The sequence below is a fragment of the Bos mutus genome, chromosome 29 (assembly GCF_027580195.1).
Source record: "Bos mutus isolate GX-2022 chromosome 29, NWIPB_WYAK_1.1, whole genome shotgun sequence".
Classification (NCBI taxonomy): domain Eukaryota; kingdom Metazoa; phylum Chordata; class Mammalia; order Artiodactyla; family Bovidae; genus Bos; species Bos mutus.
The window spans coordinates 32,524,385-32,551,608 of record NC_091645.1 but is presented as its reverse complement, the minus strand read 5'-3'; the positions used below and the strand labels follow the sequence as shown (position 1 = coordinate 32,551,608).

Genomic DNA, 27,224 nt, shown 5'->3' with positions numbered 1-27,224 from the left:
CACATCTTCATTACTCAAAATAGGAACCATTACAATCAATACAATTGCCGACAAGAAATAAGTTTGTTTACTCCTATAGCATAAAACCCTGTGCTTTGGGATTCGATGAACCCTTAGAAAGCATTTTCTGCATCCTGCTGGTTATGGAAGCGTTTTCCCTGCAAAAAGTTTTCAAGATGCTTGAAGAAGAGGTAGTCAGTTGGCAAGAGGTTGGTGAATATGGTAGATGAGGCAAAACCTCATAGCCCAATTCATTCAACTTTGAAGCGCTGGTTGTACGACATGCGGTCAGGCATTGTTGTGGAGAACTGGGCCTTTTCTGTTGACCAATGCTGGCTGCAGGCACCGCAGTTATCGGTGCATCTCGTCAGTGTCCTGAGTATACTCTTCAGATATAATAGTTATGGCGGGATTCAGAAAGCTATAGTGGATCAGACTGGCAACAGATCACCGAACAGAGACTATGGCCTTTTTTGGTACAAGTTTACCTTTGGGAAGTGCTTTGGAGCTTCTTTCATACTACTGGTTGTCATATAAAACCCACTTTTCGTGGCATGTCACAATCCCATCGAGAAATGGTTGTTGCATAGAATAAAAGAAGACACTTCAAAATGACTATTTTTTTTTTATTTCAGTCAGCTCATAAGGCACCCACTAATTGAGCTTTTTCACCTTTCCAATTTGCTTCAAACGCCAAATATCTATAGAATGGTCAACGTTGAGTTCTTTAGCAACTTCTCATGTAGTTGTAAGAGGATCAGCTAAGTCGATGGCTCTTAGTTGGTTATTGTCAACTTCAGACTGCCGGCCACTACGCTCCTCACCTTTAAGGCTCTTGTCTCCTTTGAAAATGTCTTGAACCACCACTATATTTCATTAGCAGTTCCTAGGCCAAATGGGTTGTTAATGTTGCGAGTTGTCTCCACTGCTTTAAGACCCATGGTGAACTCGAATAAGAAAATCGCTCAAATTTGCTTTTTGTCTAACATCATTTCCATAGTATAAAACACGTATAAAATATAAACAGCAAGAAATAAGTCATTAGCAAAAAACATAAAGCGAGGAATGTGCATTAAAATGATGTATAACATAATCACAGTTAAGAACGTATTCCAATATCAAACGGCAAATTTCAATAATGCAAAACCGCAATTACTTTTGCACCAACCTAATACATCTTATTTGACAGGGTATGATTTCCTCAGCACTATCATTGCTTGCTGTCTGTCTCCTGGAAGGGCAGAGGCCTTGCCTGCTCGCTCGTGATAGATCCTGAGTGAGTGGAACGGTGATGCACGTGACTGGCCCTCAGGACACGTCTGCTCAGTGAATAAAGAGAACTTCCTTCATCTCTAGTCTTAAATCCTTCCACAATTTCGTTGAGCCATAAGTAAAATCTGGGGTTGATCAGGGGGACCAAAAGCCAGAGGTGAGAGTAGATACCACCAGAAATGACCTCCTAAGTATAAATAAAAGTTAGAAAATGAACTTTTTTAGCAAATTTTTATTTCTATCAAAATACAAAACATTTCTGAAGCAGAGTAATGTTACATGAGAAGCAGTTAAACCCTAAACTTCTTGAATTTTCACTTGCAACACTCCCAGCATTCCTTCACTGGCTACACATCTCGTCTCCCTGTGTGCCCTCTCTTCTCCCATTGCTCGTTTGCCCATGTCTGTGTTTGCTTGTTTTGCTCTTTAGCTCATGATATGAACATGCAGTGTTACTGGCGATGCATTGGTTAGTATCTGGCAAGCCTGGAAATGCCAGCGAGGGGAGCCCAGCATGGCAACCCAAGCCAAGGCTGGCCACATGTCCTCTCCTAACTGAGTCTGGGGTGTCACTCAGCTTTCAACTGGCAGGAGCCTAAGGCCAAAGGTCACTGTCTGTGGTAGGCAGGGCAGGCTTTATTGCTTAGGCCACAGAGCAGGCATGGATAAAGGGCACCTCCGGCTGGGTCTTTTGTGTGGATTGGGAAGAAGGGGTTGGGCAGCCTGAAGGGTGGCAGCTAGAACAGGCCAAGGCCCAGAACAGGTGGTCAGTGGACCCTGCAGGAGGAACCCCTTCTACAAGAAAGCAGCCAGAGCTGAGGGGAAGCAAGTTCCCTCCCCGTTCTGGCAGTCTGTGATTTGGTGGTTGGTAGTGCCTGCCTCTTGGACAGGCCCTTTATAAATGCTTAGACTTTGGAGATTTTGAGGAAAAAGCACCTGGTTGAGAGTGTAGCTATTTCCATAAACCTCCACTCCCTGACAGAGGGGATGGGGAAGGAGACAGGAAATGGGAGGAGGAGGTACCCTCCCCTCTGATTACAACCAGCCCACTCCAGAGCCAGCCTGGGTCTCCCCTTCAGGCCCCCAGTTGGTGCATTCACTTTGGCGTTGTGCACCTGTAGCACACCCACACACGAATGTACACACCACACCCCAGTCCCCCTCCCATACACACACACATGCGCACGCACACACACACACACACACGCCTGGTGTCTTCCCAGAGTCTACTCAGGATGCAGATGGTGTTCCATCTTCACAATTACCCTCTGCTCCAAGGGGTCTCCTTGGCCCACAGGTTCCCAAGACCCAGCCCCAGGCTTGGCACATGCTGGCATTCCCAGGCTTTTGAGAAGAGGGTGACAGAACAGGGCACTCACCAGAGACAGGTGGTACAGAGTGTAGGATTATGTTCATATAAGGCTTTGGTACAGCACCGGTTAAATGTTCTTATCATTTGACTTCTAAGTTATCTCTTAGAAGAAAAAAAAAGCTTACTGAAAAAATAGTGTTTTTATTTACTTTTGAGTTACATACCTGAAGTTCAAAAAGTAAGCCTCTAGTTGCCATTCAGATTCACACTCAAAGGTGTTCTGTGTGCAGCTGTACAATTTGTTGATTTGTCTTTAATAGTTAACCAAAGTCAGCCAACCAGTACCATGAAGTCAGCTGCCCATGATTACTGACTTTACCCAGTGCATACATACAGAAGAGAGAGAGAACACAAAAGCCACCCCTACGTCTCCCACCCCAAACCCCTAGGGGAAAAATAGAGGACAAAATACAGCAAGATTTAAGGAACCAGTGGGACGAAGGAGGTTCAGTCCAGCTGGCCTCATCAAGAACAGCACCATAAAGCACCCTAGCGCAGTTACGTGGTAGTATCGACATTCAAGAAATGGAAACGAGGTTTGAAGGGTCTTCACGAGAAGACCTGGCATGGATGGGGGAAAACCCCCAAAGAAAGTTGAAGACGGAAAAAGTGTGCCATGAGAGCAGGCACTCCCACCAGCAGGCTGAGTTGTACTCAGATTCCTAGAAGAAATGAGGTGAGAGGCCCCTGGACATCCAGAGGCGCAGAGCAGTTGGGGTCTTGGGAGGTGGCCACGGGACCCCTCCCGACCCACCCTCAGTGTGTCTACAGACCGCTGGGTGAAATAGGGAAAAGAAATCCACACACATTGCTTCCAGGTGTGCTATGGAAGAATCATACCCAGGGTGATAAAGTATCTTCCGGTGGAAGAGAAAAAGTCGGGGACAAGAGGAACCGGGCGTCACTGACGTGAAGCTGCTATAGTCCCTTCAGGTCAGCGGCTGTGGAAGGAAGGAGCCACTGGTGGGAGCACCACCCCGCCTTGTGCCCCTTCCTCTGGCCCCACAGATGGCAGTTTGGAAATGAAGTCTGAACGAGGCGTTAAGACCTTTGGAGATTGATGTATACAACTTGGCAAGGGGGGCTTTAAACTGCTGTTCTTCCCTAAACCAGCCATTCAGTCTGAAGTCCCGACGATCAAGACCACTGCACAGAGTGTTCCCCCAGGCCCTGGGCACAGAAGAGACCCCCACAGGGCAACATCGGGGCCAGACCCTTCGGGACAGGCAGTGTGCTGCGTGGGTTCTCCTGCTATCCCCCCTGCTGTTTGAGGTTACCCAAAGTGGCTCAGCACAAACACCTACATCAGACAGGAGATACAGGGCCAGAGGGCAGTGGGAACCCCACTTCCCCAAGCTACTGCTTGATGCCCAAGGGGGAAGGATACACCCACGCTGACTTTGGGTGAGGAATATTTAGTGACTCTGTCCACTCCAAACCCTGGTTCCATGAAGCAGACAGAGGTAGCAGAACTAAAACAACTCCACAGACACCCTCAGCACCCACCAAAGGGGAAGAGCACCAGCGTTCGGTGTCCCTCCCACCACGCGGGCACCAAGGCACAGGCACAGCCTATGGGGTGGCCTCAAAGACCTAGTCAGCACACTCATCCCACCAACCTGTCCTGTTAACAGAGGTTCAAAGGCAGATGCTGTTCCTCTACATATAATCAGATCTCCATCATCCGTTGGCCTCACGTGCCTTTGTGAAAGGCCGGCTCCGCAGAGAAATTGGAGGTCTTGGCTGGGCTACCTACCCTTTCCCACCTTCCTGAGGCTCAGGGTAGAGATAAACTTTACAACCCCTCCAAGCTCTAACGTCTCAAGGTAGGGCTATGTCACTTGTCTTCCCTTTTCTTCCCGCAACTGACTCCAGTTAGAGGTAGAGGGGTGGGATGGGAAGGCTGAGGGCAGTGACTCCTTGGTGTGAAGGACCATACCTTAGGTGTCATGTGAAAAAAAGCAGTTTCAGAGTAGCCCCAGACCCAGTGCGGTACTGTGATGCAGGATACCAGAGGTGGGACACGGTCTGTGAAGAAAGAGAGGATCGCTCCGGGAGCCAAAAGAACGGTAATGAAAGCCCTCTTGTCGTGGAGGTTCGGGCAGGCTGGACAGGACAGAGACTGTGTTGCCCTTCTTGCCCAGCCTCCCTGAAAAGTCTTACAAGGACATCTGGCTGCATCCTCCCCTGGTCCCCTGAGAAGACTGCAGGGACAACTGGTCACCTGCCAAGCATGGATATGGCCACTGGACCCCATGCTGGAGCTCCCCCAATGCAGACTGGACACAGACCACCATCCTCCAGTGTCCTTGGGAAATGGAAAGCGTCTTGAGCAGGTATGCCAGGGGCTGAAGGACAGGCCTGAGTGAATGCCAGGGCCCCTTAAAGCTAAACTGAGGCACGAGATGGGTCAGGGGTCAGACTCGAGCTGCACCCTCACCCCCTCTTCTCATGGTACTCCAAAAAAAGCAAAAAAGCCCCACCCATGGCTGAGGCACGCGAGCTCCTCTAATGACCGAGTTCCATAAGACAAAACCTCTTGGCCTATGTGACGCCCTGCTTGGGGAGGAGGGGTCAGCATTGGCTCTTCAGTTGACGAGCATGATGCGAGCAGAGACTGCACCCACAGGTGTCTCCTGGCTGCCGGCACCATGTGGCCCTGCACCAGCTTCAAACACATGACCCTTGGCAAGTCAGAGAAAGAGCTAGCACCCAGGGACAACTGTTGAGCCGCGAGGTGTGAGATCCTTGCAGCGTATGTGAGGTCTCGAGTTCTCAGAGAGGTATTCTTCAGGGCACACACTTTCCTGCTCAAATGCTAGTGAGCACCTGTTCCCCCAGAAGCTCCAGCTCTGGGTCAGACTCTACGATACTCTGCTCTGTTTTAGAAGTCCCTGGCCAGGTGCCAGAAGGAGGCTTTGTTAAAATTAAATTTTCATATGTACACATTTCCATCAGAAAGACCCAAGCGACTCTGAACAGAGAATGTCTCAAAAGACAGACGAGGCATGGAGGAAGAATGGGTGGGAGAGAGGGCACCAAGGCATGAGCTAGAACCCAGGCCACCCCAGGTGGTCGTGCTCCAAACATGTCTAAGCACGAGTACAAAAATAAAGCAAACTATGACTGCATATAGATATATAGATATATAGACAAGCTAGCTAGCTAGACTTCATATATATGCGTGTGCCGAAGGCACAACCCCGCTCCTCTCCACGGCTGTGGTCCGCTGCCCTCCCATCTCCCACTCCCCAGAGGCCCCAGCTCCCAACCACAACTATTGCATTCGGTCCCTGCACCCACCCACCCCCTTACATAAGCTCCCCTCTCTCCTTAAAATAGAACAAATCATATATATTTATATAATTTTATATACAATCTCCATAAAAATACACTAAAGATGGCATATTACTAATTTTACCCTCCTACCAAATTAGGAGTTGCCTCGCAAAGAAAAGAGTCAACCAAAAAGAGGGTCTGCTAGGCCTGAGGCTACTCAGGCAAATTAGTGTGTCCCTACAAATCTTTTGTACACACACACAGCACACCCAAATGCATACCACAAACATACCACACACACACACACACACACCACAAACGCACCACACACACCACCCTCACAGATGCACACCACATACCACACACATAGGCACCATACATACAGAGTACACCACACACACACACACACACACACTCTTACTTCCTGAGCCCAGGAAAGGAACATGGACAAGATAGCCCCCTGGGGCTGGAGGCCACAGAGCCAGTCTGGTGACTGCAGAGGGCCACGTGAGACAGCCCCACCTCTCTGCCCCAGCCAGGACACTGTCTGCTCACAACAGACCCTTCAGGTTCTCAGCAGGTAATAGAAATTTCCGATGAAAGTGATGGACAGTTTCCCTTCAAAGAACTGCAAGACGGCTATAAGGACATCTGTCCCCATGCCAGAAACAAGATCTCTTAGATGCTGTAAGCCAAGAGGGGGCAAAAAGTCTCTCAGCCCTCATCACCAACACAAGGAGTCGGCATCGGCCCCTTCCCTCCACACGTGTGGAAACCCCACACACCATCAGAAGCATACTCACAGGGCTTCTAAGGCGGAAAGTGGAAACCACCCGCCATGAGCCCAACCCTTCTCCCCTCTCAGATTCCCTTCCCTACCCAACCAACTCCCCGTCGCAAACCATCCACGAGGTCAGGATCCCTTGAGCCATGAAGAAGTGGGATGGGAAGGAAACGAGGTAACTGGTATGTACCTGGGGCGGAAGGGAGACTGTGGCCTGGTTCTAAAATAAACCCAGAGAATCCAGTGCCAGGGAGAGACTGGTAGGACTGGTGGAGCATATTTCTTCAAGATTCAAGAGGCCCAGCAGCTGTTTGTGTCACCATCAAGGGGGCTGGGACAGATGGCAACGGCCCAGGCCAGGGCATGAGAACTTGTAGCACTTCTCCCTACCACCCGGCCCAGCTCTCCCCACCAGCGATCCAGAGTGGACACTGTTTCCTCGCTGCTTCAGATCCACCAAGGAAGACTGGCCCAGTGATGTCATTAATGGCTACTGCCTACCGAGGATTCAGCAGTCCAGATGTGCCGCTTGTCTGGAAGGGACAGGCGCCAGCAGGGCTGTCTGCACAGCCGCCTCACTCTACCTCGTCCTACACAGACACCCCGGAGTATGGGACTGTCTAGGGATCAGACTCAACCTATTTATTCTTCCAGCTTAGAATGGGTCATGAAAACACTTCTACCCTCTCAGTAACCCAACATGCAAAACAGTACATTTGCTTATGGAAGCACTGATGAGAGCCCCAGAAGTAAAGCACTGGACCAAGGTGGACTCACTGCTGGTCAGTGGGGTGGTGGTGGACACCCCAACCAAACTCCCAGTTGCTGAAAGCAACTCTTCTCAGAGCAGCAGTGCAGCCCCAGGGGGCTCCAAGCTCCAGCCTCCCTTTATGTGGAGAAGAAAGAGCTGATCGAGGATGCCCACTTCCTTGAGGGAGCCCCTAGGAGCCTACCCACCTCTGCCCCCCTGCTGCTCCCCAACAATCCCTGCCCCCCAAAGCTCCATCACATGCAAGCAAAGCAAGCCCCAGATTAGCCACTAGCTTTTCTTTCCCTATGTTTCTCTATATGGTAATCAAATGTACTTTATGTACAGTTCTTCCCCAGCCCACCCCCAATCCCCTAAAAGGCTTTTTCTAACAAAACTGGAAGTAACAGCTCTAGCTGTGCACACTTGGGCCCTGAATTCTAATCCTGGAGAGTGACAAGGTCGCCCTGTTGCTCTCTGAAGTCTGCCTCCTCCCTGAGGCTATTTTGTCAACCTTGGAAAAAAAAAAAAAAAAAAGCCTAGTCAGGAAATTTCACATCTGATCCTACCAGGTTTCCTCTGTATGAAAAGGGCACAGGGAAACAGCTGAAATCAGTTTAACCCCAAATATTTTAGATACCAAATCAAAAAGAGACAGCACTGAAAAATAGAAAAGGTGACTCCAGTCCACCCTACTTGAGACGCCCCCATGCACAGGATCATGGGCCTTCTCAAAGGCAGGGCAGACCCTGCCCGCCCATCGTCCCCCTTTCAGACCCATGTCTGGGGAAAGTTGAGAGAGACAGGCTGAGGGCTTGTGGACAGAGATCACCAAGTGCTGGGCTGCGTCCATACTCAACCCCATTGACGCCGCCAGCAAATCGAGAAAAGGCCCCACCTTCTCCTTATTGCTTGCTTTCCCCCAAACAGCTGCAGCCGCAGGCTCCCTCTGGCAGCACTTCAGCCTTTCCCTGGTCTTCAAGTCACCTAACCCGAAACAGTGCAGCCTCCAGGCACGATGCAGGAGGAAGGGTAGGCTACTTCTAGGCAAGGTTACCGGATGGGCCGAGGGGCAGTCTGGGGAACACCTGATCTCCCGCGGACTGGGGCCTGAAAGTTGGAGGAAGCTTCAGAGTCATCCCTGCACTTGGTGACGGGCAGAGCGCAAAGGGCATCTGGCCCTTAGGCATGGCTGCACCCCCATGCACATACATTCACACCTGCACGTGCCCAGGACTGAAGCGTGTGCCTGTAACAGCCCTGTCTCCACCTCATGGACAGAGTGGACTGTATCCTGCTGATTTCCATCATAGTCCTTACAGGAAGTGCTGAACCAGCTCCCTGGGGTGCAGGAAGGCCCTCGTCCACATTCACTGTCACAAGAAGGAAGCCCTCTTGGGAGGAGTAATGAGTCCAAAGCTATTGAGAGATAGGTCGTCCTGGTGCCCTTCCCCAGTCCTGGGGACACCCAGCACAGCTGACACCCAGCGGCCGGCAAAAAGCACAACTCCAACCACTTGGTCCTCTGTGCTGAGGTACCAGGCCTGGCCGGGGGAAGGCAGGCAGGCAGGCAGGAGTCAGCACCGTTATTACCGCTGGCGACGGCGCACGGCAGGGCCCTGAACGCCATCCCCTCTGTATCCTCTCCTGTTGTAACCTCAGAGCCTACAGTCCCAGCACAGGGCTCAGGCATGGCAGCCTAGCTCACCCTGAAGACACACAGCCCTGATGTTGCACGCACGGTCCACCAGGACCTGCTCCACTCAAGAAACAGCCACCATGAGAGTACAGACGAAGGCCACAACTGACCCCTGGGCCCGGTAGAGGTGCCCGTGAGCCCCCTGCTGGGCACAGTGGCAGAGGTAGTGCTGCCTCGGGGAGGAAGCAGAGTCGCTGCTTCGCTGGAGCCACCGCCTGGGTGGGGCTTGGACACAGTGCCCAGCGAAGTACATTGGCCAGAAGGGGCAGGTTCCACCAGGTCAGTGGTGGGCAGTGGACAAGGCACAGCCACGAACACTGCTCCTGCCACTTCTTTCTCCACGATGGTCACGTTTGGAGAGAAACTGTAGTTGTGTGACATGCGAGGCAGAGCCCCAAGGGTGGACTGGGTCCCCACTCACCTGGCGTGAGAAGGAAGCACTGGGCTGAGGATTCACCCCTAGGATGGACGCTCCCACATTTGGGTTAGCTTGCCAAGGTCCCCAGACTGAGAGCCAGAGAAGTGTCCAGTGCTGTGACGGAGCCAATATCCAGGCAGGTAACTGGGGACAGGGGCTGTCCCCAAACCCACCAAGACAGCAGCACCAAGAAGGAGGTACTTGCAGGAACCTGATCGCCACCATGATTCTCGGGTGGCCAGAAGGGCAGACTCTGGCACAAGAGGAGGAGAAAGAGGCCAGATGCACCCTAGCCACACACAGGCCTTCTGCCCACCGAGGGCAGTACCACACTGCACACACACGAGAGACAGAGATCTCTCCTGTCGCCATCAGACCACCTCACAGAGGCTTCTGGGTGCTAAGAGTCTGAGTTAGGAAGATAACTCGACAGAGAAAGGATGGACCCCAGCTCCCACCTCCCACTCCTTCCACCTTCAACCCCAGGCCTCAGCCAGTTCTATACAAACAGCCCTGGGGGAAGAGGGGGCCCAGAGCACTCCCAGAACCCAGTATCCAGGCCCCCGGCTTTATCTGATCCCATCCTGTGGGAGTTCAGGTCTGCAGGGGGCACATGGGGAGCACGGAGAGGAGTGTGGGCGGGCTCCCCACACGTGGCAATTAATCAATCTGGGGAATTAGCTCCCACAAAAGGAGAGGAGGAATCCAATCAGAGCTTTGGAACAGCGCTCCGGAGGGCATGGGATATAAATAGAGCCGCAGCGCTGGGTGCTCTGCACAGATGGCTCTGGAGCGGGAGGCCCCCGGCCACAGGGCTCTGGGCCCGGCTGGACCCAAGGGGCTAATGAGGAGCTCCAGTCTGGGCACAGGGCCACCCCCGGCCCCGCTGCTAAGCAGCTTCACTTCCGAGCCAGACCACGAAAGCAAGAGAGATGCCCGCCTGGCCACCCACCAGACACCCTTCTCTGCCCAGGACCAAGAAATGGAGGCGGTGTTTAGTTCCATGGTAACGGACTGTTGAGCCCCCAGAACGGGCAGCAGTCACCGTGGCAAGCCCTCACTCTGCCCAGGACGCGATGAGGTCAAGACAAACGGGGGACCCAGCTGAGAAGGCATGTACCCCATTTCAGTGGGACTCATTCCCGAGACAGACACCAGGGCCCCCGCTAGCTCCCGCCAGTCCTCCTTGCCCAGCCCACATACCAGCTGCCCTCTCCCTCCTTCCCCTGACCACAGAAGTGAGCATTTGCTCCCACATACATATATATACATAGAGAAACCCACAAACTACACACATACACATTTGCATCTATAGCTATATATATGTGGAGTCTGGAAGACGGCGGAGTCCAGCCCTCTTTCAGGACTCGAGAAACTGAACAGAAGCAGAGCACAGCGCGAGCCCCTGCTTCCTCTTTCACTCCACTGATATCTGAGGAGGTGGAGAAATCCACCTAGTGAAGCGGGGAGAGGGGGGGAGGAGGCAGTCTCCCCCTGTCCCCAGTTCACTGCCCAAACTCCACCCATAGCCACGGCGGCCAGCGAGCCCTCTGCCCTCTCTCCCGGACACGAGGCCAGCAGGCCGGGAGGCGGAGGAGAGGCCCACTCAGGCCAGAGGGAGAACAAGTGGAGCCAGGGTCTGAGCAGCCCTGGAAGCCAACAGCTGGGCCACCGCTCCCCTGGAAGGGGAGGACGAAGCCCCACACACCCATCACCCCGTGCCTGCCCTTGCCCCTCAGCCAGCAGCCTCACTCAGGGGACACTTAAGTGGCAGCATCACAGCAGAGTGGCGTGACCGGGGTCGTCGTGCTCCACGCTACTGAGTATTGCCTTCTGGTCTTCCGGGAGCTGGCGGTGGCACAAGTCCGACAGACGGGCGAAGGGGTCGGGCCGGGAATGTCTCTTCTTCCTCCGGAGGCAGACAGCTTCGTCGGGCCACAGGACCTGAGAGTTTGGAAGGTGCTGAGCCTGGGAGGCAGAACCATCTAGGGAGGGGAGCAAGTGCAACACAAGACAAGAAAGGAAGAGAGTATGGTGAGAGTGAGAAGCCAGCGGTGCACCCCCGCTGCCCCCTGCAGGGCATGTTGCCTGGCCCCCAGGGCCACATGCTGGAGCCACCCACCTGCCCAGAGACCAGAGCAGAAAGTGCAACAGAGAAGACAGAACCCCAGCCTCCCCAAGTGCTGCTCTAGTGGGAGCCGGAAAGCAGGGTGGGCATGGCTGCACCTCTGCAGACTCAGATCTAGTCAAGCAACATCTCTCATCTTGTATTTAATATTGAATATATTCAGTAACTTTTATCTAATTTTTTTTCTATTTTTTTAAAGAAATACTTACCCATCTCTCTCAGTGCCTCCTGGGTACCAGGCCATCATTCTAGGCACAGGGTTGGGACTCAGCACACTTTCCCCCCACCCACTCCCACAAGCAAGGATGGATGTCTCAAAAGATTTTACTTGTCCATATCACAGTCAGGTCTGGCCCACCCTGGACTGCCAGGCCATCCCTCTGCTGCATGGTGCTTCTGGGGACACAGAGGTGAAGCCCTCTCGTTCTAGAAGATGATACTTCAACGTGGAGATGGGGAGGAAGAGATAATAGAGATTTAAAAACTACAACTGAAAACCTTTCAGATGCTGCAAGTGCTACCAAGAAAGGTGGCACAGAACCCTGAGAAAGAAAATCTGGGGTGCTGCTTCTGCCCTGAAGGAGCAACGCCGAGGCGAGTCTCGCATTACGAACCTTCCACAGGCCTAGGGGAGAAGTGTTCCCACAGTGTGATGGCCCCAAGCAAGGGGCGAACGCGACATGGGCTGGAGACCGAAGGGGGGCCGCCACACTAATGCAGAGGGAGCAGAGGCGGTGAGGCGGGAGGGCAGGCAGAAGCCTGTTCTGGTTGCAGGGGGACCTTCCGGAGGTTTTAGCCAGAAGTATGTGTGTACGTGTGCTGCACGTGTGTGTGAGCACACTCACGGGACTCTCTAAAACCACTCTGGCCGCTGTGTGTCGAATACACTGCAGGAGCCGGGACGGAGGCTGCAGGACCAGATAGGAGGCTGTGTTCTGGTCCAGGGGAGAGATGGGAATGACTCAGAACTTAACTTTAGCATCTGAGACAGAGATAAGTGGCCAGATATAGTGTGTGTTTTAAAAGTTGAGTCAACAGGGGACTTTCCTGTTGTTAACACTTTGTCTTTCAGTGCAGGGGGCTGCGGGTTCAATCCCTGGCTGGGGAGCTAAGACCCGACATGCCTTGTGGGCAAAAAATCCCCAAAAACATAGAAACAATGTTTCCATAAAGACTCGAAAAATGATCCATATCAAAAAAATCTTTAAAAAGCAAAGCGGAGTCAACAGACCTCACCAGATGGACCAGATGTGAGAAGAGGATGGGAATCAAGGAGCCTGAGCAACCAGGCAGGGAGGAGAGCCTTTTATGAGACTGGGCAAGAACCGGGAGAAGCAGACATGGAAGATTATCCATAACTATTTGAGACAGAACACCCAGAGGCATGGGCAGCAGGTACCCAGAAATATGAGACCAGCTCACAGACAAGGGCTGGGCTAAAGACAGAGCTTTGTGGAGCTGTGAACACATGACAGCGGACAGGACCACTTAAACAAAAAAGAGAACACAGGCATCTCATGGGACTTTTTTTTTTTTTTTGCCAAAAAACAAAACACAGATGATAGATAAATAATATATAGGTAGATAGAATGGGCTTAAATGGGTTGAAAATTCAGCTTTGGACTCTTCTCTCCCAAAATCTAAAAAAATGTGTCTTCTTTCTCTAAACTTCAGTATCCTCAGCTATAAACTAATAGGATAATGGTACCACCCAAAGGCCAAGTGAGAACTGAGAGCTCACTGCATCCCAGAAACGCAAGGGCCTCGGTGTCTCATTCTCCCATATGGAAGGCTCTCTGCGGTAGATAAGAAAGACCAGCAAAGAAGCCGTGCAGTAGCCTTCTCAGACAGCCTGTCACAGCACTCCAAAAACCACTGGTAGAATGAGAGCATGTGATAAATAGTAAGGAGTTTTCTAAGTCTGAAATAAGGCTGAACTATTTTTGCAGTTTCTTAGAAGCTATGTACAACTGCTGGGTAAACAGCATCCATTTCAGCAGAGATGTCCTTTCTATGAAATAAGGCAGTTTCACTCTAACTCATGGAGAGAAGTCTGCCCCGCCCTCAGACACTGAGTCCATGCCACAGGGACCCCTTAACACTGAGTTCAGTTCAGTTGCTCAGTCGTGTCCGACTCTTTGTGACCCCATGGACTGCAGCACGCCAGGCCTCCCTGTCTATCACCAACTCCCGGAGTCTACTCAAACTTATGTTCATTGAGTAGCAGATGCTATCTAACCAACTCATCCTCTGTTGTTCCCTTCTCCTCCCGCCTTCAATCTTTCCCAGCAACAGGGTCTTTTCAAATGAGTCAGTTCTTCACATCAGGTGGCCAAAGTATTGGAGTTTCAGCTTCAGCATCAGTCCTTCCAATGAATATTCAGGACTGACTTCCTTTAAGATTAACACTGAGTATGCTATACTATGCTATGCTAAGTCACTTCAGTCGTGTCCGACTCTGTGTGACCCCATAGACGGCAGCCCACCAGGCTCTGCCGTCCCTGGGATTCTCCAGGCAAGAACACTGGAGTGGGTTGCCATTTCCTTCTCCAGTGCACGAAAGTCAAAAGAGAAAGTGAAGTCACTCAGTCGTGTCCGACTCTTAGTGACCCCATGGACTGCAGCCTTCCAGTCTCCTCCATCCATGGGATTTTCCAGGCAAGAGTACTGGAGTGGGGTGCCATTGCCTTCTCCGTAACACTGAGTAGGACCCCAGAATTCCCATGTCCAACCAGAGGCCTGATAAAGAAGAAATACATAAGGAAACAGGGATATGTCCAAGGCATATGGCAGACTGAGGGGAAAAGTACTATTTATACTGTTAAAAAAATACACTAGGACTTCCCTGGTGGTACAGTAGGGAACACAGGTTCGATCTCTGGTCTGGGAAGATCCCACATGCCCTGGGGCAACTGAGCCCGTGTGCCACAACTGCTGAGCCCGCGAGCTTAGGGCACGTGCTCCACAAGAGAAGCCACCACGAGAAGCCCGCACACCACAACAAAGAGTAGCCCCTGCTCACCACAACCAGAGAGCCCACGCAAAGCAACACAGACCCAGGGCAGCCACGAATATTTTTTAAAATACACTAAAACAATGCCATGTATTTTCTAAAGGTGTACGCACAAAAGGGTTCTGAACACACGTGCCCCCAAGAAGGATGGTCCCTAGGTTGGATGAAACAACATTGGGAGGACAATCAGATTTTAACCTTATTTTTCTCCTTTTTTGACATGAAAACTCTATTTGTATATCACTTTGCAATTAGCACTAGAGAGGAGCAAAGAAGAAGACACACTAGAGGAGATGACTTTGCAGAGAACCCAGAGCTGGGATCTGTAAAGGCAGGTCGGAGTGGGGAGCGAGGGATGGCGCGCCGCTCCACATTTACCGGATCGTTTCTTTGACTTCGAGGAGCCCTTGGATGACTTTTTGGGCTTCTTTATCCGTTGGTACTTCAGAGCCTCCAGCCTCTCAGGTGCAGCAGCATTCCCGGGTGCAGGCGGATGTGTCCTGGAAGGGACAATTGGAGAGGCACAGGTAAGCTCACAGACGAGGGAGCTTTGGAGGAGGAGCTGGAGAAAGCCAAGCAGCTGCCCTGGAGAAGACACCTGCCTCCCTGCTGCTCCTGGAAGAGAGAGTCCCAGTGGAGAGCTCCTGCAGCGGGAGGCCCATCGGCCGGGCCACCAGAGACCTGGGAGAGGGAGAGAGACAGGCTTTAATGGTGAACCCGTCATGCGGCCCCCAAGCTGGGGAAGGCAGCGTGGAGAAGAAAGCAGCTTCCGTGTCTTAAGTTCTTGGACCATCACAGTCAAGACCTTTAAGTGAAAAGTACAGGGGCAGATTAAAGGGGTTGGGGGGAGAGCAACCCCACCCCTGACTGTCCCCCCCGCCCCCCAGGAAAGATAGGCCCGGCCAGATAGGGCCCTAGTGTCCTGTGAGATCAGCCGCTCCTTTGCCAAGAGTCAGGCAGAACCCTGCAGCCAACAGCAGCAAATGGCTGTCATCCACCCACATTTCGGCAGCAGACAGGGCTCAGACTCCATGGTCACGTGAGAGAGCAGACGAGCGCAGACGTGGATTACGACGGTCAGTGTCCATATCGGGCAGTCTGGCAAAGCCCGGGACACCTGCAGCGAGTGTCTCCACGGTTTAAGATACAGAGAAACCAAGGTTGTTGGGAGAGGAGACCTGTGTCGGAGTCTCATCCTGCCCCAACTGAAGAGTGGAGGTAGCAGCTCACCTAACAGAGTGCCTGTGTAATTAGGTCAAAGGCGACACCCAGAGCCCATGCCGCCAAGATGACAGAGAGCTCGAAGAGAGCTGAGAAGGTGGGCTGTGACGATCTGCACTCACTGGAGAGAAGAGTTCAAGAAAATCTAGAAGATCGTTGCCATTTCTTCTCAGAGGAAGCCAAACTTGGAGCGTGAGGAGTAAAGGGGGAAAGAGAGACATGGGTTGCTCTTTCTTTCCAGCCTGTGATGCTATCGGCACGCCATCAGGGAATCAGGGCCACCCTAAGCCCTGAAGTCTTGGGGGGAGTCACTTTCCCCATCTCCCTCCCCACAGCTCACTCTTCCATCTCCATTCCAATCAGTGCTTGGTAAATCCTGATTGAAGGAAGGAGGACAGCCAAACCTGTGAGGGGAAAAGAAGTCCCCAGCGGTGAGCAAGCAATCTAAGGTTAAAAAAAAAAAAGAGGGGCGAGAAGACCACAGCTTCATCTCCCCAACATCGGGGATCTTTGTAGGGACAAAGCACAAAACACGCAGGCTAATTGTAGACGAGCCTCTAGTTCCTGGGGCTTCTTGATCCAGCTGACAGTAAGGCAACCTGCATCTTCTGTGATAGATGCCATCCTCCCATGGCCTTTCCACAGATACAGTGCAGGGAAGCTCCTCCCAAGTCCAGGTCAGAGACAGCATCTCAATTCTCATCAGCCCCCTCGAAACACAGAGCTAAGAGCCCCACTACACGCATGCACGGCCTCAGAGAGAAGTAGGCCAGCTCACCATCAGAGGTCTGGTCTTCACCCAGAGACCCAACTGCCAGCTCCCCCTTCGTTCCTCTTTCACAGACACTGAAGTCTACCCCTGGAGGCCCTACACGGCAGCAGCTGGAAGGAAATCTGGAAGCAGACCGAGAATGCAGACGGCCAGGCCACAAGGGAGCGTGACTCCCTGGAGCTGATGCGGTGGGCTCACCCCACTCATCCTGGACTAAGGCTTCCCGGTGCTGCCTGGAAGGAAAGAGACGTGAACACACGGCTTGGGTCATCCGCTTGCTGGTGCTGGCCGGCCTTTTCCAGGGGCAGACAAGTGAGCGGCACACCATCTGAGGAGGCGAGTGACAAGCCAGCAGGCCAGGGGCCAGTGTGCAAACAACACAATGCAGAGTGACCCACTGGGCATGAGAGAAACAGGTACAGGATGCCCCCCAAAACTGCAAGGGATTCTCCAGGCAGCTAAGGCTTCCAGGGTCAGTATCATCATCACTGTCATCATTGCTCTCATCATACAGAACTTGTTCACCACTCATCATGCCAGGCACTGATCTATGCTCTCTGTAGGAACTCCCCTGAACCCTGACAGCATCCCTAAGGGGCAAACATGAGACAGACCCCATTTTTCAGATGGAGAAACTGTTAAGAGCTTATGCCGTTTGTCTCATAATCCAGTTGTCAACACGACACAGCCAAGACTCTCAACGTCCCGTAAGCTGTGTGCACAGCTTCTTCCTGATGGAAACAGGCACAAGCCCCACGGGAGGAGGACACTGCTCTCACCCCGCAGCCCCACCATGCCCCGAGCAGTCAGCCTGCCCTGGACATCCGCACTGCCACCGTCTTGGACATTCACCCCATCGGTGGAAGAGCCAGAGAAGACAGCCTGGGTAGGGAAGCTGGCTCAGGTGTGCCCTCAACAAGGATTCCCAAAAGGAAGAAATAAGCCACTGGGAAGTGGACGCAGGGGGGAGCCAGTTTTCCTTATGAAGCAACCAAGCTCCAGCCCTTCCAGGACACCTGCTGTCCACCTGTTCCTGCATTTGGCTCGGTGTTCAGACTCTGACACACAACAGGAGAAGCCCCGAGGCACTGGGCTGCTTGCCCATACAGGAGGCAGAGATAAAAAGGCAGGGTCTGGAAGGACGGGGGTGTGGAGAGGGGGTCACAGTGGGCCTTCATATTCAGTTAATTAGGCAGAAAAGTCACACGAAGCATCCCAGCAGGCTGGAAGCCAACTGCCTGCTTCTCTGGAAAGGGGGACCCTATCCCCTGTCCAGGCTAAGCCCCTGGGGGACTTCTGGGCAATGCACTTTGATGCCAAGGATCTCAGACAGGGAGGTGAAGCCAGAACTCTCTTTCCATTCAGCCCCAGTCCTTCCAGAACACACAGAGTCATCAAACTTGGACCCCTCCCTCAGAAAGCACGAGCATTACTGGAAGGTGAGGCCTCAAAGCCAGGCATCCCTGGTGAACTCCAAGTCTATGTTCCCACAGTGTTTCTCTGTGGTTCAGACCTACCAAAGATGGCCTGAAATATACCTTAACGCTTTTTGACTCTTACTCATTATAAAATTCATGCAAAACCCAAATCAGTCACAGTCCCAGAGACCTCTCAGCTGCTTTTGCTGTGCCCACCCAGAGCAGTGGAGGGAAGACACAGCTCAGCTCAGAAAGGCAAGCCACAGTGCAGGATGGCCGAGACCCCACACCTCTCCTGCCCAAGAATGGTCACCCTCCTGGCAACGGCAAAGCAGAAGGGAAAGAGTGTGGCCTTCGTTTCCTGAGTGCACACTCTGCCTGTCTGTCTATGGGACTGGGGAGGAGACCAAGCAAACCCACTCCCATCCACGGGGTGGCCAGGGCATGGGTGAACCTGCCTTCCATCGTAGCACAGCCACCAGGACTCTGCAGAGGGGCGCCCTCCCACTGTGCCCACCGACGGCCCCTCCAGTGGGCCAAGTGTGTGGCCTCCCAACTTAGGACAGGCTTTTACCAACGGGGCCGCATTCCCCGGGTTCACCCAGTACAAGGGTCCCCAACACACTCCGACACGCCTGCCTCATGGAGGCCATGGTCAGCATGAACAGGAAAGGGAACCTGAGAGAATGGGAGGCCCAGGCGGCTGCTGGTGTTCAGACAGGGAGCTGAAAGCCCTGGCCACTAACAGGCCGAGTCCTCCCAGAGACCACCCACCACTGCCTGCTCTGAGAAGGGAGCTGGAGGAGGAGGAAAAGGAGAGGAGGAGCGGCCCAGGACGGCTGTGGGCTGGGAGCAGGGAGTGGGGACAGAGCAAGAACGCACGTAGACGAGACGAGTCACACCTTCTCCAACAGACCCAGGGGGACACATGCAAAGGGGGCAAGACGGCAGCGTCCATGGGGGAGCCCGGCGCCTGCGGGGGCCCCCCGGCCTCTGCCCGAGCTCCTGACAGACAGCACAGTGAGGGCCTGACTCTTGAGGCCGAGGAGCCGGCCAGGCCAGGCAGAAACCCAGCAGCTCCCACCTCATGACCCTGGATTCTGGGTTTGTCACAACAGTGAAGGGACACTCAGCCTGCAGGTGTAGGACACCAGAGAGGGGTCACAGAGGAGAACAGGGCCCGGGCACTTTTCAAGAATGAAGGGGGAGTGCTGGGCCTGGAGTCATTAACTCCTCAGGGGGTCAAACTGGGGTCAGGGAGGAGAGAGGGAAGGTGGAGGGCCAGCCTGTCAGTGTCACTCAGCTGGCCGCTTGCAAGTGCTGTCCCTGGGCTTCCAGAGCGTGGCATCAGCCAGCTTCACAGGACCCGGCCTCTGGCTGCAGACACCTTCCCAGCTGCAGATCATGAGGAGCTGGCAAACAAGCTCTGATTTATGGGAGGCCACACTCATGTCTCGAGGAGACAGGCAGCCCCCCACCTCCCTTGCCCCCTGCTATCTCCAGGTGGGGAGGAGACAAGGCTTCCTCCTGGAAGCCAGAAGTACACAGGGAGGCTCTGCTCCTGTCTGAGTGCTTGGTGCCCTCACTGGCTAGTCCCCAGAAGCATCCATGGCAAAAAGCAGCATCTTCTTAGCCACCACGAGAGTGATGGGGTTAAGGGGCCCACAGAAGCCTCTTTAAGAGGCTCGGTACCCTTCTGCTGTCAAGTTGCTGAGATCCCCACCTGGAAGAGGAGACACTCACAGGGGAGCAGAGGGAGAAAAGTAGTGTTTGGTCAGCCCCTTGCCAATCCCCTACCTGGGGCCGGTTCTCTCCTCTAGGGGGCTCCTCCCAGAAGCCCCCAGAGCTGTGGCCCAGAGAGGGCAGGAGTGGCTGCTTCAGGGGCCTTGAGAGCAGCGAGCCTCCAGGCGAGGTCTGCGCCTCAGTCCTGTGACAGCCAAGAACAGGCTGCCGTGAGGGCTCAGGAGTGGTGACCTTCGCTGCCCAGGGCCCTCACAGGACGATGCGGGGCCTGGACCAGAGAAAGACCCAACTGGTGAAGAAAGGAGCAGGCCATAGCCCAGCCCCAAGCTACAGGGAGGACCGGTTATCAGTAGGATCCCCTGAGGACAGGGAGGGAACAGGGCAGGTCAAGGGGCCAGGGAGGGAGGGGGCCTCTGTGCTGGAGGCTGCTGGGAAAACCGGGCAGAAGAGAGCAAGGTGCTCACAGATACCCCGGGACCCAGACAGATTTCCCAAGTGCAGAGATGCAAAGCGCTCTAGGCATTCTAGGCCCTCAGGTGCATGCAGGCGCCAGGGCTTCTGTGGGAAGCTCTGGACAGCAGAATGCGGGTGTCTGGATGCAGAAACCAGGGGGGGCTCTGGGCGGGGCTCGGAAGCTGCAGCTAGGCGGTGGCCCGGCGGGCTGTGGCAACAGCATGATGTGGGGAGCCCAGGAAGCCGCAGGGAATTGGAGCGGAGGCTGCCGCCCCACAGAGGACCAAGGGGCTATGGTTTGGATTCCCCCGTAGAGGAAGCGATGGCCCTGCCAAAGCCCGTCCGCCGGTCCGCCCCCCACCGCCCGCCCAGCCGGAGCTCCCTTACCTATTGAGCTGAAGAGAGGCTTGTCTCGACAACACTGCCCAGATAGCTGAGATCAATCAGAAACAAAGCGGTTATCAACACGGGCGCCGGGACCACCCACGCACACCCAGAGGGGAGGGGAGGAGCACGGGGATCAGAGAACCGACAAGCGAGGAGGCCAGAGAATGGGGTGAGGGGCAGGAAGGAAAGAGACAGAGACCCAGACGGCACGATGGGACGAAGCAGATGAGGGCTGCACAAAGCACAGACGACAGGGCACGGCCCCCAGCATCTCCTGCAGACAGCTCACGGCTCTCCTCCACCTCCCAAGCCTCCTCCCCAACCTGAGCCGAGGGGTGGGCGGTGAGGCTTGTGCTTCCAGGTACCAGAGTGGGGAGTAAAGGGGGCAGGGCGCCGGGCTTCCTCCTCTTGACCACCTCCCGTCTGCCTACCACCAGGCCAGCCTCTGCTCTGGACTCTGTTCCCCTGCACAGGCGGCCACACCAAAGAAGAAGACCAAAGGACGGAACCAGAGGGGGCGGGGGCAGGAGATATGGGGTCTACAGACGGTGCAGGCTCTTCTCAGCAACTCGGGCCAACCCAAAGAAGATGGAGGAAGAGAGACAGACAGAGAAGGACAGACTCGGGGAGGAGGAAGAAGGAGGGAGGGAGAAGGACCCGAGAGAAAGAGCACGGGCAGGCGTCCAGGCTCAGTGGTACCTGGCACACCAGCTGCTACCATTTACAGTGGGCTCCCCCAGGCCGGCTGATCGCAGGGGCTTGTCTGTCTGTCTGTATGTCTGCAGCTTCCTGCGAGGCACACAGGTTGGGGTGGGGTGTGTGGCTCGGGCTCAGGGTTCACAGGCCTGAGATGTTGCTTTCAGCCTCCAGGAGGACACAGCCTCTAGAGATGCTGGGGTGGGTGGTGGGGGTTTGGCGGGTGGGGGCGTTGAGGGGAGTGGGGCGGCGCTCACTAGGCAGCAGAGGGCAGGAAGCTGGGGACCAGAGCCTGGGGGCCCAGGGAAGCCAGGCCCCAGGATCCTGCTTTCAAGGAGGAGGGGTCAAGGAAGAAAAGGAGGCTGGACACGAGGTCTCCGGGCAAACCCTGGAACCACCCAAAGTCAGGCTCCCAGGGAAGCACTGGGTGACCACTCAAGGGACGCACGTACCCTCCCCCATCCATGTCCTCTCCCCTGGCCGCCGCCCCGGGCGGGGGTCTCCTGAGAGCTCTGGGCAGGGTGGAGAAGATCCCTCACGCTCCTGGCCAGGTACCTGGGCAGGTAAGCCGCACCCCCACCCCAGTGACCACACCCTGGCGATGCCAAGACCAGCACTCCTCTCCTGAAGGATCTGCAGCATGTCCAGACAAGCCCTGTCATTCGGTGGATGGAGGGGCAGGGGCAGGGGGCAGGGGGGAAGGGGCGGAAGATGATCAGGTGCGGTGGGCACGAGAGACCAGCTCACACTCACCCTGAACTCGGTAAGGGTGGAGCGGGGGGCTCCGGTCTGAGCAGCTCCTCCCCCAACCTTCGAGGGGAAGGCGTCTGTCCGAACACATCCAAGCTGTCCGCAGGCCCCGTGGGGCCCGGCGGAGGGGAGGGGTAGGCTGTGGCCAGAGTGGTGAAGCCCACAGTGGGCCGGAAGCTGGGGCTGCCGCTGCGGCTGCTCTGGGATGGGGAGCCCGTGGATGGCGTGGACTTTCGCGAGAAGCTGACGGCGGCCGGCGGCTGCAGCGTGATCTCTGACATCTCAGCCTGCTGCAGGAGGCCGGGGCGGGGCCGGGCCCGCGCGGCCAGCTCAGGGGAGCCGGTGCGGGAGCCGATGGGGCTTTGGGTCAGAGGCGAGAGCCGGGAGGGCTGTAGCACCACTTGATGTAAACTGGGCTCAGTGCGCCTGGCCTGCCGGGGGCTGGGCCGGGGCCGGGGCTGGGGCTCGTACCACCGAGTGTCCAGGCCCAGCGCACTGGGGCCGCCGTGTGCCCCCGGCTCGGCCGGCTCGGGGTAAGGCAGCACGGGTATGCCCATGCCTTGGCTGGTGTGTCTCAGCTGCCCTTGGCTCACGAGAGGCTGCACAGGCCTGTCCTGCCACTTGGCGGTGGGGGGCACTGGGGCGGGGCCTCTGCCTGGCGATTTGCCAGCCCAGCCCTTGGGCGCCTCCAAAGACAGGATGCCTGGGTAGGCTGCAGGCACCTGCAGGGAGGCGGGCGGCAGTCCTCGGGGGAGGCCGGCCGCAGGCTGCAGGCTCTCACCCACTTCACAAGGGTGCAGCTGGTGGGGGAACATCATGGCCGGGGTCTCTAGACCCCCGAAGGGGAACTCCGGCCGGCCCCAGGGCTCTGGGGAGCGCCCACCCGTGGGCGTCTGAGTCAAGGGCAGTGTGCTGTTGGAAGCGTTCTCTCCATTCTCCTCGGGGATGGTGGGGTGGCCGAAAGGCCCCTCGGCGTGCAGGGGCGGCGAGGACATGACGGAGCTCAGGGGGCTGCCCACCTCCGGCATGTAGAAGGGAGGCGGCTCCACCTCCCCTGGACTGCTGCTGCTGAGGTACCCATAATACTGGCCGTGCTGGAAGGGCCGGGGGGCGGGCGGGCGGGCTTGACCGGTGGCCTGCAGCCGGCTCTCCAGGCCACCGGGGCCCTCCAGGCCACGGGGCTGGAACCGAGGGCTGTATGCTGGTGGTGGCAGGTAGGACTCCTGGCTGGACGACAGAGGGGTCAGCTGGGACTTGAGGGCAGCCACGGACGCGGGCACCAGCGGGTCCTCGTTCTCCTCGTCCGACTGGCGGAACTCGGGGTACATGTCGGTCTCCTCAGCAAAAGGGAAGCCCTCGATGCGCCGGGCCTTGGCGGAGGGCTCCACCTCAGAGGGGTCCATCACGAAGCGGCCATCAGGGCCCCTGCTGATGAGCTCGATGGGCGTGGTGGCCTCCGCCTCGGCCTCCGCCTTGGCCACACTGTACTTCTTGCTGCTGATGGCCCTCTTGGTCTTCTTATACAAGGACAACTCCTTCTCACGCGAGGGGCTCAGCATCCTCTTGGCTGCCGGCTGGCCCTGGTCATCGGAGGACTCGGACGGGGCACGGAGCGTGCGGATGCTCTCAGGGCTGACCTTGCCAGAGGACAGGCTGGGGACAGGGAGAGAGCAGACGGCGTGAGGGGGGCTTGGAGGACATGACTTCTTTCTGTTCTTCCCGCCAAGTACCTGAATCACTTGGCAGGGTGACAGTGAGGAGGAACGGCAGTGGGGCCACGTGTTCTGGCATGAGATACTCTGCCTGGCTCTCAACTGGCTAGGTGGGCGCTGTCCGTTTTCCAAACGGACACCCTGTTCCTACGCTTATTCCATCTGCTACTACTATTTGACACTTCTCTCTAGTCACACCTGCAACTTGACTCCTAGATTGCTCAAGAAATGCAAGCTCCTTTTACTATTAACTTAACCAAAACATATAAAGAAGATACATCTGTTAGGATGTGGGAAAAGAAAAAACATCAAAGAAATAGATTCTAAAGCCAAAGAGAAACAGTTCATCTGCTCTCTTGAGTTGTCTGCTTCCTCTGTCAGTGTGGACAACTTGAAACTACCATGCAGATCAATTAAGGTGACAAAGCTAAGCGAGCCCCCCACCCTCCACCCCGGACAGCCGTGCCCTCTCCTCCTGCGGAGGCCACTTACGGAGACTCCAGGCTCTTCCTGCAGTGTGTGATGGAGAGTGGAGGGTCTAGAGGGAGAAAGAATGGAGCTGGCTGAGGCTGATGCCACAGAGCCCACCCCAGCTGTCAGCAGGGCCCAGGGCAAAGCCCCGAAGGGAAGCGGCCCCCAGGCGTCAGAAATCGCTCCATCCAGGATCCTGCACCCCCGCCACTCCACCCTCATTCTGGTCCCAGCCACCTCTCCCACCATCAAGGCAAGTCCCGCTGGCAGCTCTGCCCACGAGGTCCGGTTTCTCTGTTTTCAAGGCGACACCCACCTTTCTTGCGCTTGAGCTTCCGCTTCCGCTGCTTGTTGACAAAGCAGGCGGCCAGGGTGCTGAACAGGATGGCTGCGGCCAGGAAGCAGATGGTGGCCACAATGCCAGCCAGGACCGGTCGAGCCAGCCCCTCGTCGGTCAGGTCCGGCTGCGGGAAGATGTCTGAGGGGATGGGGGTAGGGGTGGGGGTGGAGCACAGGTGAGACTCTTCCCTCCCCCAGGGCCCCAGGTGCCTCTCCGCCCGCATAGGATCCACATGTCTAAGGCTCTGCCCTAACACTGAAGAGGCAGCCTGGTGGGAAGAGGTGGAAGGGCATCAGGAAGCTGAGGAGTCACCACCTGTATCTCCTCCCCATGGGGCAGCCTCTCCAGGTGATGACCAGGCCATCACTTACCTGATGACCTCACCAGGTGCCCTCACCAAGCAGCACGCTCCACCCGGAAGCCACGCCCAGTTGACCAGACACTGCGGGAGCCTAAGTATCACATGGCCACAGGGACTCCCGCCAGCCTCTCTACAGGACCAGAGCCCAATAGGGTGACTGCAGCACCACAGGGCTGTCACTCCAGAATGCAGGCTCCCATTCTACCATGACGGTGCAGGTGGGCAACCCCTGCAGGGGGTCAGCACGTCCTGGCCATCACAGGCACATGCTGGCGTGGACAGGGCCATCAGACAACATCCTGTACTACTGGCAGAAGGGCCCAGATCCACAGAGCTTATGACAGACAGTGGGATTGGATGGGTCCCCAGGATCACACATCACCCAACAGCTCATTAGGAAGTGCCACCCCGCAGGCTCATCAAAGGGAAGCCCACATATCTTTGATACATTTGGCCAGAATCCACTCCCATGTCGATGAGGACATGGATTAAAACAACCCAGATCATGCTGAGTAGAAAAAGAGGGCTCAGCCTTTACAAGCAGGTGGCTGAACGACAGGGAATGCTGAAGCAGTTGGAGGACGTTCACCAGGGACTCTAGCCACTACTGGGAACCAGACATAAAGCCACTGAGCAGAACAGTTCACGAGAGGTGCCCCCAAACCCTCAAGTCCTCTACCCCGGCCTGGGCTGCAGCTCTCCCCCAGATGGATGCCAAGACAGAAGTGTGCTGGGCTACAGCAGGCACCTCGGAGGAGAAAAAAAACAAGACCAGGTTTCCTAGGGGATCAGTGGTTAAGAAGCCACCTGCCAGTGCAGGGCTTCAGTGCCTGGTCAGGGAAGATTCCACATGCTGCAGAGCAACTGAACCCGGGCACCACAGCTACGGAGCCTGCGCTCTAGAGCCCAGGTGCTGCAACCACTGAAGTCTGCGTGCCCTAGAGCCCATGCTCCACAAGAGAAGTTACAGCAATGAGAAGCCCGCACACCACAGAGAGTAGCCCTGGCTTGCCACAAGTAGAAAAAGCCCGTGCAGCAACAAAGACCCAGCACAGCCAAAACCAAAAATAAATGAATTAAAAAAAAAAAAGAAACCAGCCCCACAGTGCCTAACACACAAGACAGAAGTGTGTAAGGCTCGCTTCCCTGCCCACCCCACCGTACCAGCATCTCCAGGAATCCCAAGCATGAGCTCGTCGGGCCCCCTCCTGCCCCCTGCCTCCAGGGGGCCCTGCAAGCACTGCCCAAGGACATGTGCCCCAACTTGATCGCTAAGCAAAAGCTTCTTCCCAAACCGAGGGAACCACTTCTGGGGGAGGGATCTGCTACTTGGCAGGGACTGTAACTGGAGAAACATGCGTAGAATTGGGACCAGAGCCAAGAGAAAGGAAGATAAATGGAGACAGTGCTAGGGAGTTGGCTTTATTTAGCCTGAAAAAAATCTAGGGAGAGGAAGGAGCGGAGGAAAACAACACCAAACAGCAATTTTCCAAATGAAACACCCTAATTATAAAGCTGCCTTACCAAGAGGCATCGGTAAGCACCGCTGACCCGTTTCTGTCTCTTTGCTCCAATTTGCACCCCCCACGTTGCCCCACAAGTGGATAACACCAGAGGAACAGAAATTTGACAGCAAAAGGACTGAAGTTCTTTTTGACTGTTCTAATGAGAAGGTTAGCTGGATTTCCTTCTGTGGCTACCACAGAGAAATGGTCATGAATTTGGCTCTTCAGGTGGAGAAAGCCTACCCACCTCAAGGTCATGACACAGAGAGTCAGCTGGCGCCCCTCCTCTATTCCGGCTCAGCCTCTCCCCACACGAGCTGGTGTGCCGATGCGGCCCCGACCCCAAGTACCTGTGCTGGAGACGCCGGCAATGTTGCTGGGCTCGCTGATCAGATCCTGCATGACGGCCAGGACCCGGAACTCGTACCACGTGTCCTACAGCCCCAGAGATGACACCCCGTCAGCCGCGCAACCTGTCACAGCCACCAGTACCCTTCCCAGCTGACCCCCCGCCCCTCCCCCCGCCACCAACTCTGCAACTTGGGCTATCTGCCAATTTCCATGGGATAAATACTCGGACTGTGATAGATTCCAAGCTATACGTGTGAGGTCACTGAAAGCAAAACTATAAAGAGATGCAATGTGGGCTCTTGGGACCAATCCCAGCTCTAGAGCATCCAGG

The 27,224-nt window shown here is 55.3% G+C and overlaps 1 protein-coding gene across 3 annotated transcripts in view; it reads right to left on the bottom strand.

Moving 5' to 3' along the window:
- Window positions 1-533: 533 nt before the first annotated feature.
- IGSF9B (immunoglobulin superfamily member 9B) overlaps window positions 534-27,224 on the bottom strand; it is a 52,773-nt gene continuing 26,082 nt past the window's right edge. For 2 of the 3 annotated variants that reach the window (XM_070365078.1, XM_070365079.1), the window contains exons 15-20: window positions 26,893-26,977; window positions 24,653-24,814; window positions 24,358-24,403; window positions 22,157-23,806; window positions 15,092-15,213; window positions 534-11,557 (exon numbers count right to left, since the gene is read on the bottom strand). In XM_070365078.1, the coding sequence (XP_070221179.1) occupies window positions 11,349-11,557; window positions 15,092-15,213; window positions 22,157-23,806; window positions 24,358-24,403; window positions 24,653-24,814; window positions 26,893-26,977 (2,274 nt within the window). In that variant the 3' untranslated portion in view covers window positions 534-11,348. Of the gene's footprint in view, window positions 11,558-15,091; window positions 15,214-20,707; window positions 20,754-22,156; window positions 23,807-24,357; window positions 24,404-24,652; window positions 24,815-26,892; window positions 26,978-27,224 lie in introns of all 3 variants that reach the window. The other variant, XR_011463089.1, reaches the window with a different exon arrangement.